Source organism: Thamnophis elegans, chromosome 10, assembly GCF_009769535.1.
Source record: "Thamnophis elegans isolate rThaEle1 chromosome 10, rThaEle1.pri, whole genome shotgun sequence".
Lineage (NCBI taxonomy): Eukaryota > Metazoa > Chordata > Lepidosauria > Squamata > Colubridae > Thamnophis > Thamnophis elegans.
This window is the reverse complement of record NC_045550.1, coordinates 28,329,742-28,347,436: the sequence shown is the minus strand read 5'-3', so window position 1 is coordinate 28,347,436 and position 17,695 is coordinate 28,329,742. Positions and strand designations below refer to the sequence as shown.

The window sequence follows — 17,695 nt, the reverse complement described above, 5'->3', positions numbered from 1 at the left end:
GGCGCCCACCCAATAGGGTGAGGCATCGCAGGCGAGCACAAGAGGCAATTGCTCACTATACTGGGCAAGCACATCGTTGGAGACCAGGAGGTGCTTGACAGCCTGGAAAGCAGTAGCCTCGCAGCGGCCCCACAGCTAGGGCACACCGGAGTCCAAGAGGCGGTGGAGCGTTCGGCGACAGAGGCCTTGTGGGGGAGGAACACAGCATAAAACTTCAGGAGGCCTAAAAAGGCCTATAGTTCAGCTCTGTTTGTTGGAGGAAGAGCCTCTACGATGGCTTTAGTCTTGGCAGCAGTCGGGTGAATGACGCGAGCGTCGACCAGGAACCCCAGGAACTCCACCTGAGGGACGGCAATTTGACACTTGTCCCGCTTGACTTTAAGCCCGACTTGCTGGAACTTGTGAAGCACTGCTCGTAGTCGCGCCATGAGTTCTTCATGGGTGGCCGCAGAAATGAGGACGTCGTCAAAGTACGGGACAACGCCTCGAAGTCTAAAACATATTTATTTTTAAAACAATTTAATTTTTTTCCTTTTCTCCCTGCATGCTCATCTAAATTTAAATCTGCATCAGTTCATCTAGGTAATGCATCTGATGAAGTGAACTTCAGCTTTTTAAATAATATGTAATGTTAGCTTTCAATTGTCTGTTAAAGGTTCTTCCTTCAGATTCAGTCGTATTTTATGCCACTGAATTATAGATCCTTGCACATAGGAATCTTTACTGAAAATTCATTGACTGGTCAGAAGAGCCAGCTGGGATCATGATAGAGAGATCAGTCATGGACGAATGCTTAGCCTTACAACATCTAACTAAGAAATATATATTCCAACTTGTGGGGGAGATGTTGTATATAGCTTTAATTCTTTTTAAAACAATCTTCAACTTAGTTTCCAGTAAATGATTGTGGTTGAAACTGGACAGATCTTCTGTTGATACTTATTAGGGCTTACCTGTATTAGGGCATAGCGTTACTTATCCAAATAAGACTTGAGAGCCAAGATATTTTTCTGGCCTGGTGCCTACTTATAAGGGTATAAAACAAAGTTATATTCTAGTCCCCTTTTTATTTAATTTCTATGTTAATGATATGGGGCACATCTCAGAAAATTAGAACATCCTCCTCCAAACATGACTGGTAGACGTATCACACATCTCTTATATGCAACTGGTGCAGCCATCATTTCTATTTCACCCATTGGTTTGCAGAGAGATCTAAAATCAATTGCTTCTTACTGCATGGTCAATTATTAAATCATTAATTATGAAGAAACTGAAATTATGGTCTTTTAAAGCTTTTATATGCAATCATACATGAGAGATAAATGAGAATGCTATAGAATAAGTTAAGGCCTTCAAATATATCAGAACTCTTTTTATCCCATTGACCCAAATTCAGTGCCTAAAAAAGGTCAAAGTGAAGTTGTTATATTGAGGTTTTGTGTGTGCGCGCATGTACATGTACATGTATGCAACAAGAGGTGATTATTTCCTGGTATACAAGAAGATCAAAATAATACCATAGCTGTCATATGGATTCCAAATATGTGCATATAAGAACCGTTAGAAGCTGTACAATGAAGCTTCTTAAGGAACCTATCTTTGATTCCTTGTTGTGTTCCTAACTCAACTCTTAAGCTGAAATAGTTCTAATTAAAACTTAAAACCGATATCTGAATAATTGGCTCAAAGTAATTTTCAATCCAGGTTTTCTGGCTTCTTTGACTTTTCAGGACAAATTCAGAATTCTTAGGGAAAATTATATGCACCAAAGACAAATTCCTTGTGTGTCCAATCAAACTTGGCCAATAAAGAATTCTATTCTATTCTATTCTATTCTGTTCTGTTATTTGCTACCACCTGTTTCTTTTTCCATTATCTGATAAATTGTGATAATTTATCCCAAATAGATTAAACTGAAACATACTGATTATACCATAGTCATTCACTTACTTTCATGTCTATGTGAAGATTTATACTTAAGTCACCAAAATCTTTATCGAGCTGTCATTGTACCATATCAACATACACAGAGGTTACTCTATAGAGAAGTATTCTCTAGTAAGAATAGTGTCCTATTGAAAAATAGAATGTTTTAATTAAAATAGCATTTTGAATCCCTAATTCACAGTGTGTGCATATCTTGTTTTGGTGACAGATTATTTGCCTATTCCACCTGTATTACCTCCACGCAGCATATCAGTTCCAGTAAGTGAAACAAAGGAAGAGCTTTTATCCAATGATAATATCCAGATGGCAGAAATTAACAAACCACCTCTTTCTGAAACCTTGCTTCAGCGATTACAGCAGCACGATACCAGCAAGTAAGATGTATCACCATTTCCCTTAAGAAGAATTAGAAAGTCTAGAATTTTCCACATTTCTTTTCACAGTTCTCTTAAAAAACGGTTTCCAGACAACTCTAGGAACAGGCCAGAGCATTTCTTTGTAAAGGTGTCCGGGAAACTGTAAAAGCTAAGAAGGCCTTCCTTCAGGAAGTGGAAAGCCTGTTTTAATTGGGGGGGGGGAGACCTCTGGCAAAAAAAGTGTATAGTGGTAATATGGAATGCCAAAAAACAGAAACAAAAAACCCAGAGGCAAACAAAAATCAAAAAGAACAATAAGAATTTCTAAAAGTTGAGTTTTTAGATGACAAAGTTGTTAAATGTTTCCTCAGAGAGGATGAGGAACTCACAGAGAAATGGAATAAATTCTTTGCCTTTTTTACTGAAGAATTATGTACAACAAAACTTTAATAAACCTTTTTCTTAGTGGACTACAGATGCAATGGACCAAATTTCTGTGTAAATATCCTCCCCAAATAATCCATGAGCTCTTTGTTTCAACCAAAGTATCCAGATGAGGGAGTAAAATTTGCTTTTGTTTTACGTCTTTCATAGTAATTTATATCATTTACATCATAACTTCATTACACAAATTGCATTTTTCCATAATGTGTGAGCAATGTAAATTGACATAAATGATATACTTTATACTGTAATGGACATTCAGGAGTAATAATTAATCTAAAATATTGCAGTATGATTTTCTCAGGAAGAAAGATAACATTTTCTAGGAATTTGTTTTCCTAACAGAGTTCCATGAATTCAAGAACTTGAAGAGTTTTGCAGGACCAAGGCAGGAAAAAGACTTTTAGAGAGAGTTTTCTTTTTCCCTCCTTAGTCTCTCGCAGAGAGTTTTTTTCCCCCCTTAGTAGTTAAGGTACAGCAGAAATGGCAGTGCTTATCAGCTGACATTCAGAAGCCTCATGTCTCTTGAATGGTTATTCCAGGATTTTTGTTTTTTTAAATAATGATGTTCCCTTGGTCTGAAACAGTTTAAAAACCACTATTCTAGGACATTTTTTGTACTAACTCACTTCTGGCACCCCACCAAGAGTTCTTAAAGATGTAACTGATCCCTTAAATCTAACTCAATGCAGAAGACCAGAAGATAATCCATGGAATACAAGTTTTTTTAAAAAGGGAGGTCTGGGAAATCTGACACGTGAGTTTAACATCTGTTCCAGACAAATTAGTCCAAGTAGCAATCAAAGAATGAATAACTAGGCACAGAGAAGAAGTCATGCTGGAGAAATATCCAAATCTTGCTTTATTAAGTTTTTATGGCTCATCAACATGGGTACAAGTGTCTAAATTTATCAGTTGTAAGATAAGATATACTATTTTTATTGAATTGCTACTTGGTTAAAAAGCAGAAAGCAATGAATAGGAATAAGTGGACAATTTTGTTTGTGGAAAAAGTAAGAAATTGAGTGCCTAAAATATAAGCTTTAAAATTGTTCTTAAATTATCTTGACTTATAGACAAGCAGCAAATTGTGTAGGTTTGCACATAATACTATGCAGAGTGATAAAAGCCAAAAGCAATTGTAGGCAATTTCATAAGCATCTTTTTAAAATGCATGAAATGGCAGATGGAAGTCAAATTATAAGTGAAAAATAACATGAGGCAAAACTTTTAACGTTATATAAACATTGATGGTGTCCAAGCTGTTTTAAGCTAGTCAGGATGTAGCTCAATGAAGATGTCAGCTCATTCTGTGACAGCTGTGGAAAAGGCAAATGTCATGCTATGGTAATAAGAAGAGGGATTTAAACTGAAAATTCCAACATCATAATCTCCTTAGACAAATGTATGATACATCTTCATCCAGAGTACTATGCCCAAGTCTGGTTGGGCACTTCACAAAATATAATAGATGTAATGGGGGGAGGGGAATGCAGAACACTTTCCATATGAAAAAGGTCAGAATGCTTGTGACTCTTTAGCTCAGAAAAAAATCACTTGAGAGGAGATGTAACTGGGGTATATAAAGTCATGCATGGGACTGAAAAAAACAGACAAGAAAAATACTCAAAGACCAGAGCCAACAAGCAAAGTTGTTTGGAAAGAGTTTTTAGCAGGAAGGAAGGAAGAAGCTCTTCACACAGCATATAATTAATCAGTGAAAGTCATTACTATACAACATAGGGACAGCCATACAATTGAATGGTTTTAATAGAGGTGATGTTAAAATTGAATAAATTCACATAAGTCACATCTTTATGATATTTTGGTCTTGAGGAATGGATGCTGGGGCAACATAATTCCAGAATGCAGGATGCCAGCCTTATACATATATCAAATGTATAAACAGGCACAGCGTGGGCCTAAAGCTACTTTTATTAGAACAGCTATAGTAACACAGAACCATGCAAGTCTGACTGTTCGGCCTCTTCAGCCTCTTTTATTTTCATCTGAATAGGGGATAGGAGCATCTTCATAAATCTCTCTTGCTCTGGGCTCAACTCATGTTTATCTGGTTGTTGCCTTGGTAACAGATCTTCCTTCCTTCTGTCCATCAGGGCTGTACTCTCTATACAGGGAAACAACAGCTTAGGAAGAGTTTGTCTCCACATCTTGCTTAGAAGTACCCCATTTGGTTATGCGTTGTGAGAATCAAAAATGAGTATTGGCTGATACAACCAGACTGTTCTTATGCTTTTCTGTTACTAAGTGGTATTTTATAAAAATAGAAGACCAATTTTTACTAGGTAAATGTTTCTGCTTGTACTTCTGCAGTGATAGCAGAAATGGAAACTGGAAATGATCCACTTTCTGTTCATTTCTAAAATGATTAAGAATCCAGCAATTTTAGTGATCATATTAGAAGCACTTGACAGGAGGGTGGGGTGAAAAATTATCTTATAGATAGCAGCAAATTTGCTGGCTGGATGTTCTCTCAGGAAAAGGTTAGGAGGTTTGGTTTTGTGTGGGTGGTAGACAGGAAGAAAGCCTTCCTCCTTTGGTAAAACAAACTATTCTTGCACGATTTATCAGCAAACAAAAAAACTGATGAAAGAAAATGTATGCCTTTGGTTGCAATCTTATATGCGCTTCCTTGGGAGAAAGCTTAGATGATTCTATCCTTCCTCCACCCCACCCTTTTACTTCCAAAATTGTTCAGAATAACACACTCAAATCACACTAGTTCAAATCAGGGAGTTCTTTAATTTGGGTTCCTTCTGTAAATGTATAAGGAGGCTTAGACAAGCTCCTCTTAAACTAACTTTAGCAATGGAATAATTGTACTAATCGTCTTTATTAGTATTACTGAAGCACTTTGAAAGCAAAAGATAGATGCTGCTCTATAATTGTTTAAATGTACATAGTTAGCTTGTGTTTTGCCCTGAGCATATCAGTCTTTTGAAAATTAATTTTTAAATCATTAATAGACAGCATCTGATCCAGCTCTTCTAGATGTTATGGGACTAAATGTCCCATCATCCTACATTATTGACAAAGTAGCAATTGGCAATCTAAAACATCTAGAGAGCCACATATTGCCCCTCCTTGTCAGCAGGGCTCCTTTCTGACACAATTCTTGCCGTTTGTCTCTCTCCTACTTTTATTCCTTACTAGTAAAAAATTGAAATAGGAGCTATACAAAACTGTTGTAATTCCCTCTCATCAAGGACTTTTTCTCCCATTTGCCCAAAGTTAGATACATAAACTTAATACTTGATTTGGTTTTCAAGCTGTTTCTTTCTTCCACAGTGTTCCAGAAGAGCATCTCAAACTTATCCAAGATTATTTGAGAGTTCATATAACTAATGATATTGAAAATGTACAACTGGGCTCGTGGAATCTCCCTCAGCTGAAGAAACTACTTACAGGACTCTGCAAAGGACTCTTCAAGTAATCACATGTTCATTTGTAGGCATATTTCAATATCAGCTGTTAGGGAAATCTGTTTATAAATATTTTTCTTTTGTTCACAAAGTGTTTGTTTTGACCTTGCACTTCCCCTCCCCTGTGGTTGTAAGCCGCCCTGAATCCCCTCAGGGAAAAGGGCGGCATATAAATCCAAATAAATCCAAATCCAAATCCAAATTTATATAAATTCTTGACTAACTAGTTAGAAGTCATTGCTCCTTTGGCCTGAGCTCTTACCATGGGGATTCAAAATCATTAGACCAGCATTACATGTGCTAAAGCTTAAGAACTAAGAGTAAGGCTGAGGGAGGAATCTTGTCCAATGCAGAAGCAAAGGCCATAGGCCATACAACCAAGCTAAACCTCCACTTAACTAAGCCAATGTTGCTTACTTTCAACCAAATTGCAGCTGAACCAAAAAGAAATGCAGAATATGTTGTTAGATTATAGAAGTTTGAAGCTATTTGAAAACTGGTAAAGCATCTTATACTCTTTCATAGCCATTTGCTGGTTGACTGGACAATTTTGGAATCTGTCATCCTAATGGATTTAGAGAGGACAATATTGGAGAATTCTAATGTATTACTGCATAACCAAATTGTTATAAAAATGAAGTCTTTATATATGTGCCTTCTGCATTTCAGTGAGTTGTCTCGGACGTTACCTTCTCTGGAATCTATACAGATGGTGTTTGATCAACTTTCCCCGGGTACCCATCGACATTCTCAGGTATGATTTCATGGAATTGGCAATATATGTCTCAGAATCCATATGAACTTAAAGAGGAGGGGTTGCATAATATATGGCAATAGTTAGCAAAGAATTCTTCTTAGCTTTCCCCCGCCCCCAATTTGTTTCTTAATTGTATTATGTTTCATATGGGCTACCTACCAGTAATCTAGAAATAGGTAGGAGCTGCATTCATTCTTCAGGAGCAGATAGATCATGGTATGGAGAAGTATGCAATGATTTTAATGTCATTAGCCTCTTTTCTATATTAGATTGCAATGTTAGCTAGAATGCTTCCTGGATATGGATAACCTAATCACAAGGTATCATGGATTGATAACCTCGTATCTTCATTATTATCATGTGTTGATAATAATTTGATAGTATGGGATGTGTACTTAGCCATTGCCCCCTAACACTAATATTAAAAGACCTGCATTAGATTGCAGTTTTCTACTCAGCCAATTTTAAAATGTTAATATTAAAGTATGAAACTCTAGACACTTATTCCCACATTCACACTGTCTGGAAATACTTAGCATGATGGAAGAATTTAACTGTTTTAAACTTATGGGTGAATGATCTATAGCACTACTATTTTCTCTCATCTTAATAAACTTTTGGTCAATGACCCAGCACTGCAGGTTAGTTATTCCATCTCTGAATGGTATATTTTTCATTGTTGCTGAAGATGATGGCCTATAGTTTAGTGGAAGTTAGCTATTCTGGGAGTTACAATGTGATTCAGTTTGAAGAAAACTGATACAGACAGTTCTAGAATGGTCCACAACTATCTGCCCAAATAGTCTGTCTTGGTATATATAAAATAGCTTCACCATTTCATATGCTCACCTCTTCCTGTTTCTGCTGGAAATACTTTCTTTCCGCCCACCCTGATAAATGAAGCATCTAAAGTTCTTTTGTGTCTGAAGCCCTGGAAAATCTTACTTGCAACCGTATAATGTTACTATTTTGTCTGCACGGCTTAGCTCTAGACCCATAATTACAAGATCACTTTCCATCATTTGCAACTTCTTCTCATTAAAGCACTCGATTTGAAATGGTTCTTTTGTGCTTAACCTTTCAGTTAAGCAAATTCAATTCCATTCTAGTCTGATATTCAAACTACTGATAACTCAGTGAGATAATATACGTTTCCAATGTTTTCTGAAATATATACACAGATGATAAAATGCCAGACTTATTGAGAAAATGGTATTTCTTTAGTTCTTATACTTTTCTTTTTCTATGACACTCTTACCAGCCATCGTTTGATGTCAATCGTACAAAATTGGTTCAATTGACAAGTTTGCTTTCTTCCCTAGAGGATAAGGTACAGTGAATTCTAGATATCTCTCTGGCTGCCACTTAATCTTTAGATGTACTATATCTTCTTATTTAAATACTTTTGATTGTTTTTAATACTTGGTTTTTTAAAATGTCCCATTGTTTTTATACTACATAGGAATTGAGATCTGTAATCTTCCTAACAACTTATGTGCCAAATTGCCAATTGCCAGTTATTTATTTAGAAGTTTGTTCCTGTTGTGTGAACTAAAAATTAATTCGAAAAATAACCTGGTTATGTGTCATATGCATTTAAGGTCCTTAGAGATGCTGAAGACTAGAAATTGTAGATAAGCATTCATTACTTTATTATATGAAAATTGAACTTCATACAGTTATAGTCTGGAGCTCAAAAGAAGTTAGAACGGTTTTTTTCCCCTTTTCATTTCACTGACCATTGTCGTAGCTAAATCGGTCAGCTTATTTATAATAAGTGTAATCTATTGTACAGTTTACAATAAAGTGTTCCTAAATCTCCTAAAGTCTCCTTCTGTTGAAGTTTGAGATTGTCAGGTAGAACTATTTATTCTTATATTTTTACAGGTGAAAAGAGTATTGATTGAGGGGCCTGATCCAACACATCGACGTTCACTTATCCCTCCTGTTACCTTTGAGGTGAATTTTAAGTATTATCTTGTCACATAGACAACTACTTAGAATACTTGCTACAATGTTCTCGCCTATTAAAAAAAATAAACCATGTTCATACTGAAAGTGATACAGTGCAAAGGCAACACATACTCTCTAAAGAAATGCCTAATATAACATTAATAAAATCACTGTACAATTAATATAATGATAGCATTAGAGGGATAGCATCAAGATCACTTGAGGTTCCAGTACCGCTTTACAAAGCCTTAGTAAGACCACCCTTGGAATACTGGATCCAGTTCTGGCCAATATGAAAAACAAAATACAATATTTTAAAAAAACTTTGAGACTCAGGAAAGAGTACAGAGAAGAGCAACAAGAATAATCAGGGGCTGGAGGTTAAAAGATATGACGGATGGTTACAGGAATTGGTTATGTCTAATGAAAAGAAGAAGTAAGGGAGACATGACAGCAGTGTTGCAATATATGAGGGGCTCCCACAAAGATGAGGGGAATCAAACTCATTTTCAAAGCACCAAAAGGCAAGATGAGAAATGATGGAAACTAACCAAGGAGAGAAGCAACCTAGAACTAAGAAGAAATTTCCTAATAGTGAAAGCAATCAATCAATGGAACTGCTTGCTTTTAGAAGTTGTGCATGCTCCATCACTAGAGGCTTTCAAAAAGCGATTGGACAATCATTTAACATTTCAGTTATAGAGTCTCCTGCTTGAGCAGGACGTTGGACTAGAAGACCTCCAAAGTCCCTTCCAACTTTATTATCCTATGCTCTATGTTCTAAACTTCTATGTTATGCCTCTGCAAGTTAGCCATGTAATATGGAAAGTATATATAAATAACATTTCTTCTGTTCTCATAGGTGAAAGCAGATTGCCTTGGGATTTCTTCCAAGATTCATCTTAAAGTTGATGTTGAGATGGGAAAACTTATTATTAAGAAAGCTAAGGATGGTCCTGAAGATAAATTCTACACCCACAAAAAAAGTAAGTGGGTAAATCACTTGTCCCATTTGCATTCACTCAGTACTTTTGCTCACCTGGGAACAAGAGTATGTGGAATTACGTTTTTTTCAGGTTTGCTTCAGACATAAATTTTGAATATGCAAATATATGACTGCAGAGGTTACACTGTAGCTTTCTGATACTTTTATAGCAAACATGTTCAGATAGTGTTTTGATTGAGCAATAGACACGGGCGTACAAACCTGAAAGTGAAATTTTATACATGAAATGCCTTAGCAGTTCAGAAGGAAGTCTGCTTTCATCATAAATAGTTGTTACATTTTGTGCCTTCAAAGAAAGAAGATTGATTATTTTGATTGGTGGTGATGATAATTTTATTTAGGTAATCAGACTAAAACTGCAGGTGATAAAGAAATAAACTTACTGTGGCATTATTTAAGAGCTAGCTTTAAAGAGAAACTGTAGGGTACTTCCTACTTCTGATTGCTGTTTCATCATAGAAGCATAGGAAGGAGGTCGAATGTACAGTATTTTAAACCTTCATGAAAAGAAATAATATGGTACAACAGGGAGGCTGAAGTTAGTTCCTAGTTCCTACTTCTCTATTTTATTTAAAGGTTCAAATGAAGCATGAGAGCAAGTGAATCGTGAACTATGAAGAATTTTGTTCTAGAAAGAACATTAGAGGAACTGATATGGAGCAATCAGTTTGTGACATGAACATATAATTTAGAGTGTTCTAACAACCAATACAGTATCTAAATTCTTATTTTATGTTCAGCTGTTATTTTATTGTTGGTTTGACAGACATATATGTTTGTTTAATGGAGTTTTTTTTAATTTGCCTAGTAGATGTTGGAGAGCACCCATCTCAGTCAGGAGGAGGGATCAAATGAGGAATTAGCATGGATTCATAAATGCAAGGAGGCAAGGTCTTTGAACCATATCTAGCCTTTCCCAGGCATATCTGCCAGTCTGGGAAGATTCCTGTGAAAGTGGCATAGAACAATGAAGCAGCTGGTTTAAACTCTACATGTATTGCTCTGGTTGTTTGTGCCTAACAATAGATCTTTTTAGGGCTGATCTACCTTTCTTGTTTGCCCTAATGCAAGAATAGCCTACTTTTCATTTCGAAAGAGTAGGATTATCAGCCCAGCCCATAGTTGCTTTGAAGATGATCAAACAGTATTTTGCTCCTCAGTGCCAAGTGTAGATTTCCCCTCTTTGCTGGTACTAGCAAGCAAAGAGTTTGCTGTATATCTTAGGCAAATGCCTCAATTGCAAATAGCGGTGTGCATTCTGGCAGGTATGCCTTCCCCATTTTCCTTGGCCATTTCCTACTGGTGTAGTGGGCTGCCTGCTGAGAGACAACCTTATGTCCTCCTCCCATCAGCACAAACAGGAAATAATGAAAAGCAGATTCTTTGCTTGTTTAGCAGGTTCAGCAGAGAGAGGCCATTTCTTTATAGCCACCACAAAAGTTATGCCCAGAGAAGAGGGAAATGGTGGTATGTGCTTTCCTGGCTTGGCTAGAAGGGGAAAAGAGGATGGAAGATCTACCAAACAGGGACTGGGTTACTGCAGTTCAGAGAAAACACCTGGTCATCGTTATGGCCAAAGTTGAGACATACATTTTTAATCATGGTTAAATTTTATTATGTAGTTGAGTTTATTAAGCAAAATATTTTTGAAATAAACAAGGGTTAGGCTGGTAGTGATGAGAACAGCTTTCTGTACCCTGTTGTTTGGCAATTATAGATCCTCTTCCGTCTGGTTTTAGGCTGAGCTTTGGGACAGAAAGTGCTTTGTTTGGCCTATGAAATGACCTTTCGTCAGAAAAAAACAAAGCGTAGATGCCTATAGGTTCTTTCAGATCTTTCAGCATGATACTATCAATCATGGTCTCATTTAATTTATTTAACTGTTTAAAACAAACAGAAACAAATGAAAAGGCAAAAAAAGCCAAATAATAAAAAGAAAATTGAAAGGAGATTGGTAACATAAGAGTAAATAAAAATTTCAAAGTTAACACCAATTAGTGCTGCTTAACTCTATCATGCTGGACTAAGTAAGGTTATGTAAAAACTGAATCATTCTGCTCTCCTCAGTGATTTTCTGCAGTAAGTAACATAGCATCAGAGTAATTGACACAGAGTGAAAAAAGGTGTTTCTAGAAGGGAATAGTGGGAGATTATAGTTCTGCTTTGTGGTATTTGCTTGGGACTCAATTTTAGTCTCAGTGTTATTTTATCTTACATGGAACCTCTTGGGGTAATGATCCAGGATTGTATTGCCATTAATAAGCAAAGGACTTATTTTAGATCAATCTTTATTTTCCAGTTTTGTTTGCATTTTATGCTCTTATTGTTATGGAACTCCCCCCCTGAAGTTTTAGATTTATTTTAGTAACTGCCTAATCCTTCAAGAACATTGGTTATTGCACAAATTAGAAATGGAATACAGTTAGCAAAACTACTGGAAGTCTCAGTTACAAAACCAACAGCTAAGAACTTGTTAGTAGTCAATATATTAACTCCACAAGACTGGAGAAGACTTACATAAATAGAACATTTGGAGTGTTCCAAAGCCTACTGAGAGAGCATGTGGACTTTTTAAATAAAATAAGAAATCGTTGAAGTTGAAATAAGTAACTGAGAATCATTCTTCATTTTAATTGAAAAGAGATCATGTACCAAGGTTGTTTAAACAAAACATTGAATTGTTCTGGATAATAAAGCACAATGTAAAAGTGTTATTATCCTTAAGGTATTTTTGAAGGGAGACAAACATGCAGTTTTGAGATATTTCATTGATATATTGATTCCAATTTTTTTACCATTAGTTCAAACGTTTTGCCAGCAGAAAAATCAAATCAAGAATATATACAGTTTCCCTTAGCGTTTTCATAAATGATGCTTCATTTAATTGTTCTCAATTTGATTACCTTTAATCCACATGTATTTCAATACTGAACATTTCTGTCTACTATTTTCTACTTTATTTACAATATTCCATGTGATGCTTCCCAGAACAAAAAATGCTTTAAAGCAGCTTTTCTTATTCTTGGGACCCATGATAATGCTCTTCCTTCCTCAGGACCAAAAGCCTTTGTTCCAGAGGAGAGCTGCAATACAAAATTGTTCTTGTATTGATTGCGTGATTTGTTTGGCCACCCACGACTCTAGGCAGTGAACAAAATTAGAAATGTAAAAACAATTGAAATAATACAAGAATTAAAATGCATGCGTGTATAGTCACCAAAATCAATGAATGATGATTCAGAATCATAAATTCTGAAACCGTTTACATTTTTATACAGGATAGTCTAGCTAGAAAAGAGGTTTATTTTCAGAATCTGCATATCTTTCATCTTCACAGCTGCTCAAGGAGAAGAGATTCCAGAGATTTCCTTAGGAAGGTCAACAGGAATTGGATAAAGCCCAGATCTGGCTTTTACATTATCTTCTAATTTATGTAGGAAGTAAACATTACCAAAAGTAGTACTCCTCACTGCACATATGTTTTATATCTGTTATGTTTTACAACTCTTACTCAATATAGATTCATTAATTAAAATATGAATCATACAACAGGAGGAAACATTAAAAGCTTCAGGCCTTTGTATGTAATGCTATTTATGTACTTTAGAACAGTAGCATTTCAGCTCCTGCTGCATTGTAGCAGACTACATATCTTCCGGTGAGGGAAGATAGCAGGCACTTTTAGTACACAAATGGACAATTGACAGGTTTTTTAAAAATAACTCTTGCATAAAGTATGCTGGAGTATAACTAAGAAGCCAACATACAATAATTAATATTATTGCAATCAGTAAGTAATATCATGTGGTGTTCCACTACCTATAACTTATTTTTATCTGATCTGGGTAATAGCAGAATGTAGAATAGAATAGAGCTGGAAGGGACCTTCTAGTCCAATCTCCTGCTCAAGCAAGAGAATCTATACAATATGTTTAGTTCAGTCTTTTTTAAAATCTATTTTAGCAATTGTGATTGAGGTAGCACTCCTACAACAAGTAAAATTGCTGTTTTATTAAAGTTTGTAAGCTTTTATTGCTTTCAAAGTGATAATTTGTCCTGGCAACTTGACAGGTTGTCTGGTCACCCACAAAGGACAACAGTACTGTTGTCTATATTTAAAGTTTCTAACTTTAAAGTCTTTAGAATTTTCTTTTCCACCTTTCCACCAAAATGATGTTTTCCACCTATGTAATATACAGACTATGTAAGTACAGTGTTTCAACAGCAACTGTGGTGATGGTGCATTGGGGGTTGGGGTCTGTGTAGCAGAAAATTTCCACTCAGTTAAACTTGCCTGTCATATGGTAACCTGTGTAGGAAAAAATACTATAACTGATAGATACATTGTTTGGCAGGGTCAGGTTGAACCAGAATTGGGCAAGGCTCTTGATCCCCAGCACCAGATCCACAGGGAAGAAGGATCCATTGCCTGGGCATCTTAAATTGTTCCACACTAAACTGTTAAAGAAACAGAGCAGAAATCAGCAGTAGGCATATGGCATATTTATGCTGGTATACTTTCTGTTGCTTCCTAAACTGTAGAAAAGCACATTAAACCAGTTGCCTCAATGTACCCAAATCTAAGTCAACCACTTTGAGTACTGTCACTAATTACATCCTCTATACTCATTTTTAAATTATCAAGATTAAGCTCTACAAATATCTTGCTCTAATAAATGATATGTTTAACATTTAACTTGGGATGCAAAATGGAGAATTATTGCATGCGAGATATTTTCCATGTCAGCGAAATCACATCAGCAGCTACATCCCTACTAACATGGTTCTCTTCTAATGTGAATTGTTCCTTTAATTGGAGTTTAGATTTGATTTTAGTTTCTGCTGGTTGTAAAAGAAATGCACATCATTAGCTTTCCTAATCATCAATGCTGACTTCTGTGACAATCTCATATCTTTTTACGAAATGGTGAATTGACACACGCATGTTGTATGTCTGTGTGAGACATACGACTCAATCAAGAGTTCTCCTACATAGGCAATCCTATAGTTTAATGAGCAGAAGTTATTCCAGCGTGATGAGGTTTTGAAACCACAATAGATTTGCACCTGAGGCTTAGTTCTGAGTCACTGTCAATTTTTTAAATGCCTTTCATAGTCCAGTACAATTGGATTGTGCAAGTCAAGTTTTGAGAAAGAAGACATATTGTTAGCATTGGCTCTTTTGGTTTCAAAATTTCTAAGATTGACTTAGTTTTTGCTCCTCTTTAGTCCTACAGCTCATCAAGTCTCAGAAGTTTCCTAACAAGCTGGTCATTGTACTAGAGACAGAAAAAGAAAAAGCACAAAGGAAAGAATATGTCTTTGCTGATTCTAAGGTAAAATGCTCCCTTCTGAGTGTTTTAACATAGCAGAAACATTACTATTTATTTTATGGTATTTTTTTTATTAATTACAAATGCAAAATGATGCATTTATTTATTTAAAAAATATTCCTTCTTTCTGTTACAGAAATTGGTACTGAGACAATTTATAGAGGTTTTCAAGGGATGTATTTGATGATAAATAAATATTATCTCTAGCTGTTCAGCTTGGATTATCAGAAACAAAGAAAATAAACTGTGAACCAGAAGAGAAGAATGCTCAGTATAATTGTTTAAGAGGTCGAGACAACTTAACTCTGACATATCTGTGTACATTAGATAGGATGCTGTTGCAACTGCATTTTATTGTGTATGCACAATAAATAAATACACAAAAACTCCTCAAGATAGATCTGAAGGCCTATGGGAGAGGTATTCAGGAAATACTAAAATAAAGTGGATGCTCAATTAAATTAATGAACAATAAACAATATAACTTCAGAATTATGTGGTAGGTACCACATACCGGCAAGTCATACAGATGATATTAAATAGAATATGGAATAAACATATTCTTGACACTTCTGAATAAAACAACAATAACAATTTATTATTACAGTCTTAGACCAGTGACCAGAACAAATAAAAGCACTCAGTGTATATACACTTAAAAATTATAGTGTAAAATAATAAATAACAACTAAAATCTATAATAAAATCCAGTGTCAATTATACATGTCTGACTATAAGATTGTTACAATCCCTAAACTGTGTGGCCCATTGTAGGTTCAATGCTAAAAGGAAGTGACTAAGCAGTGCAAAGGGTTTGCCACAGTTGTTATATAATATCACTATGGTGGAGAAGACACATGTTAGTGATGAATCCGCAGTGCTGCTGCACAGAATGTGGCCACCTGCACTGTAGTTATGGATTGTTAAGCAGCCACTGGAGATAAATAGTGTCAGAATGGTCAGGATACCTAGCAGTAAAGGACATTCCCAGGTATGCCCAGATGTCTATTTGATATGATAACCTTGTTTTCCTGCTCATCTTGATTCAGGCTCATGTTAAATATATACAGGGAAGGTCACTTGATCAAGTTACTTCAAGCTATTGACTTGAATTTGTTTAAATATCAGTTCCTTGTTCCAGACTTATTTTCTATTGGCAAAGAATGAATGTTTATGTATTTCTTATAAAACAATCCAGGGGGTTTCCATCCTCCAAATTGTTTGGGTAAATTATACTTAGAATGCAGGATAATAATTAAAAGTTTTACATAGCCAACTCAGCGTAGTCACTAGTAACTTGTTTCGTTCTTATGGAAATGTGCTCAGTTGGACAGTAGAACGAATTCCAATTAATCTTAAACATTGAATCAAATCCAGTTTTTAAGGAGATTATATATTTTCTCTAAAAAAGATACCTATCTTTCTCCATAGGTGTAAGACATAACCTGAATTGCCATATATATCCAAATTAAGAATGGTTGCTATAAATACTTCAGTGTATTAATAGTTATCTTCCCATTGCTATAGTTGTCTGGGTGGTTTATAAAACTATTTAAAATCAGTTAAGACAAGCACATATATAAGGACAAAATTTAAAGACATTTTTGCCCCTGAAGGAAAGATACTTAAGATATAAATGGACTCAATAAATAAATGCTGCTATTATGATATCACATGAACGCTTAAAACAGTACACAATAAATGCCTGGGAAAAAGAAGAATCTTTTTGCTTGCACTGTGGACATTGCATTGGATTCAAGGCCTGTCTCTCTGTGGAGGTCATTCCATGAATCCTGAAACTGAGAAAGTCATTTTGTTATCTTCCTCTGGATGCCCCCATCACCTGACTCTTTTCATCAGAACTGGAGGGCCAGACTCCTATTGTCACAAGCACTATAATCAGGCACTATATTTTCTCATATAGTCCAAGATAAGTAAGAGGGGCCCTTCCCACTTTTGCACTCAGACTGTGATGTCAGTGAATCAGCAATCATATCTGCAACATGTGCCTATAAAGGTTTCTGTATTTGTGCTGGGACTCTATTCTACCAGAACACCATCAGTTCAAATGGATGCATTTTTTGCATGTCTCAAAAGCCTCCTATTGCACACATTTATCCATTAAGATAAGCTCTCTATGATATCTCTACATTGTTTTAGGAAAGGAACTATTCATACTCATTGTGTATGGAGATCTATGGGTGTGCTTATTGCTTGAACAGGGTTTATGGTAATCTAACCTATGGCATCCCAGTATGACTGACTATCCCATTATTGGCTTCTAAGTGGATTGTACTTCAACTATTGTTTTTTTAAAAAGTGATATAATATAATCTTTCTCTTTTTCTGTTTATGCCCACTCAAAACAGAAAATATGAACTCACAATTTTTTTTAAATTTTGTTATCCATGGAAAGAAATGCCAAGTACATCTGGAGAACATTTCATTAAAAT

At 35.7% G+C, this 17,695-nt stretch overlaps 1 protein-coding gene across 1 annotated transcript in view; it reads left to right on the top strand.

Annotated features, from left to right (window-relative positions):
• INPP5D (inositol polyphosphate-5-phosphatase D) overlaps positions 1-17,695 on the top strand; it is an 84,849-nt gene that overhangs the window by 29,241 nt on the left and 37,913 nt on the right. Inside the window, 7 exon segments of the mRNA XM_032225980.1 lie at positions 2,159-2,324; positions 6,060-6,200; positions 6,863-6,947; positions 8,212-8,280; positions 8,838-8,909; positions 9,766-9,889; positions 15,139-15,245. Coding sequence (XP_032081871.1) covers positions 2,159-2,324; positions 6,060-6,200; positions 6,863-6,947; positions 8,212-8,280; positions 8,838-8,909; positions 9,766-9,889; positions 15,139-15,245 — 764 coding nt within the window.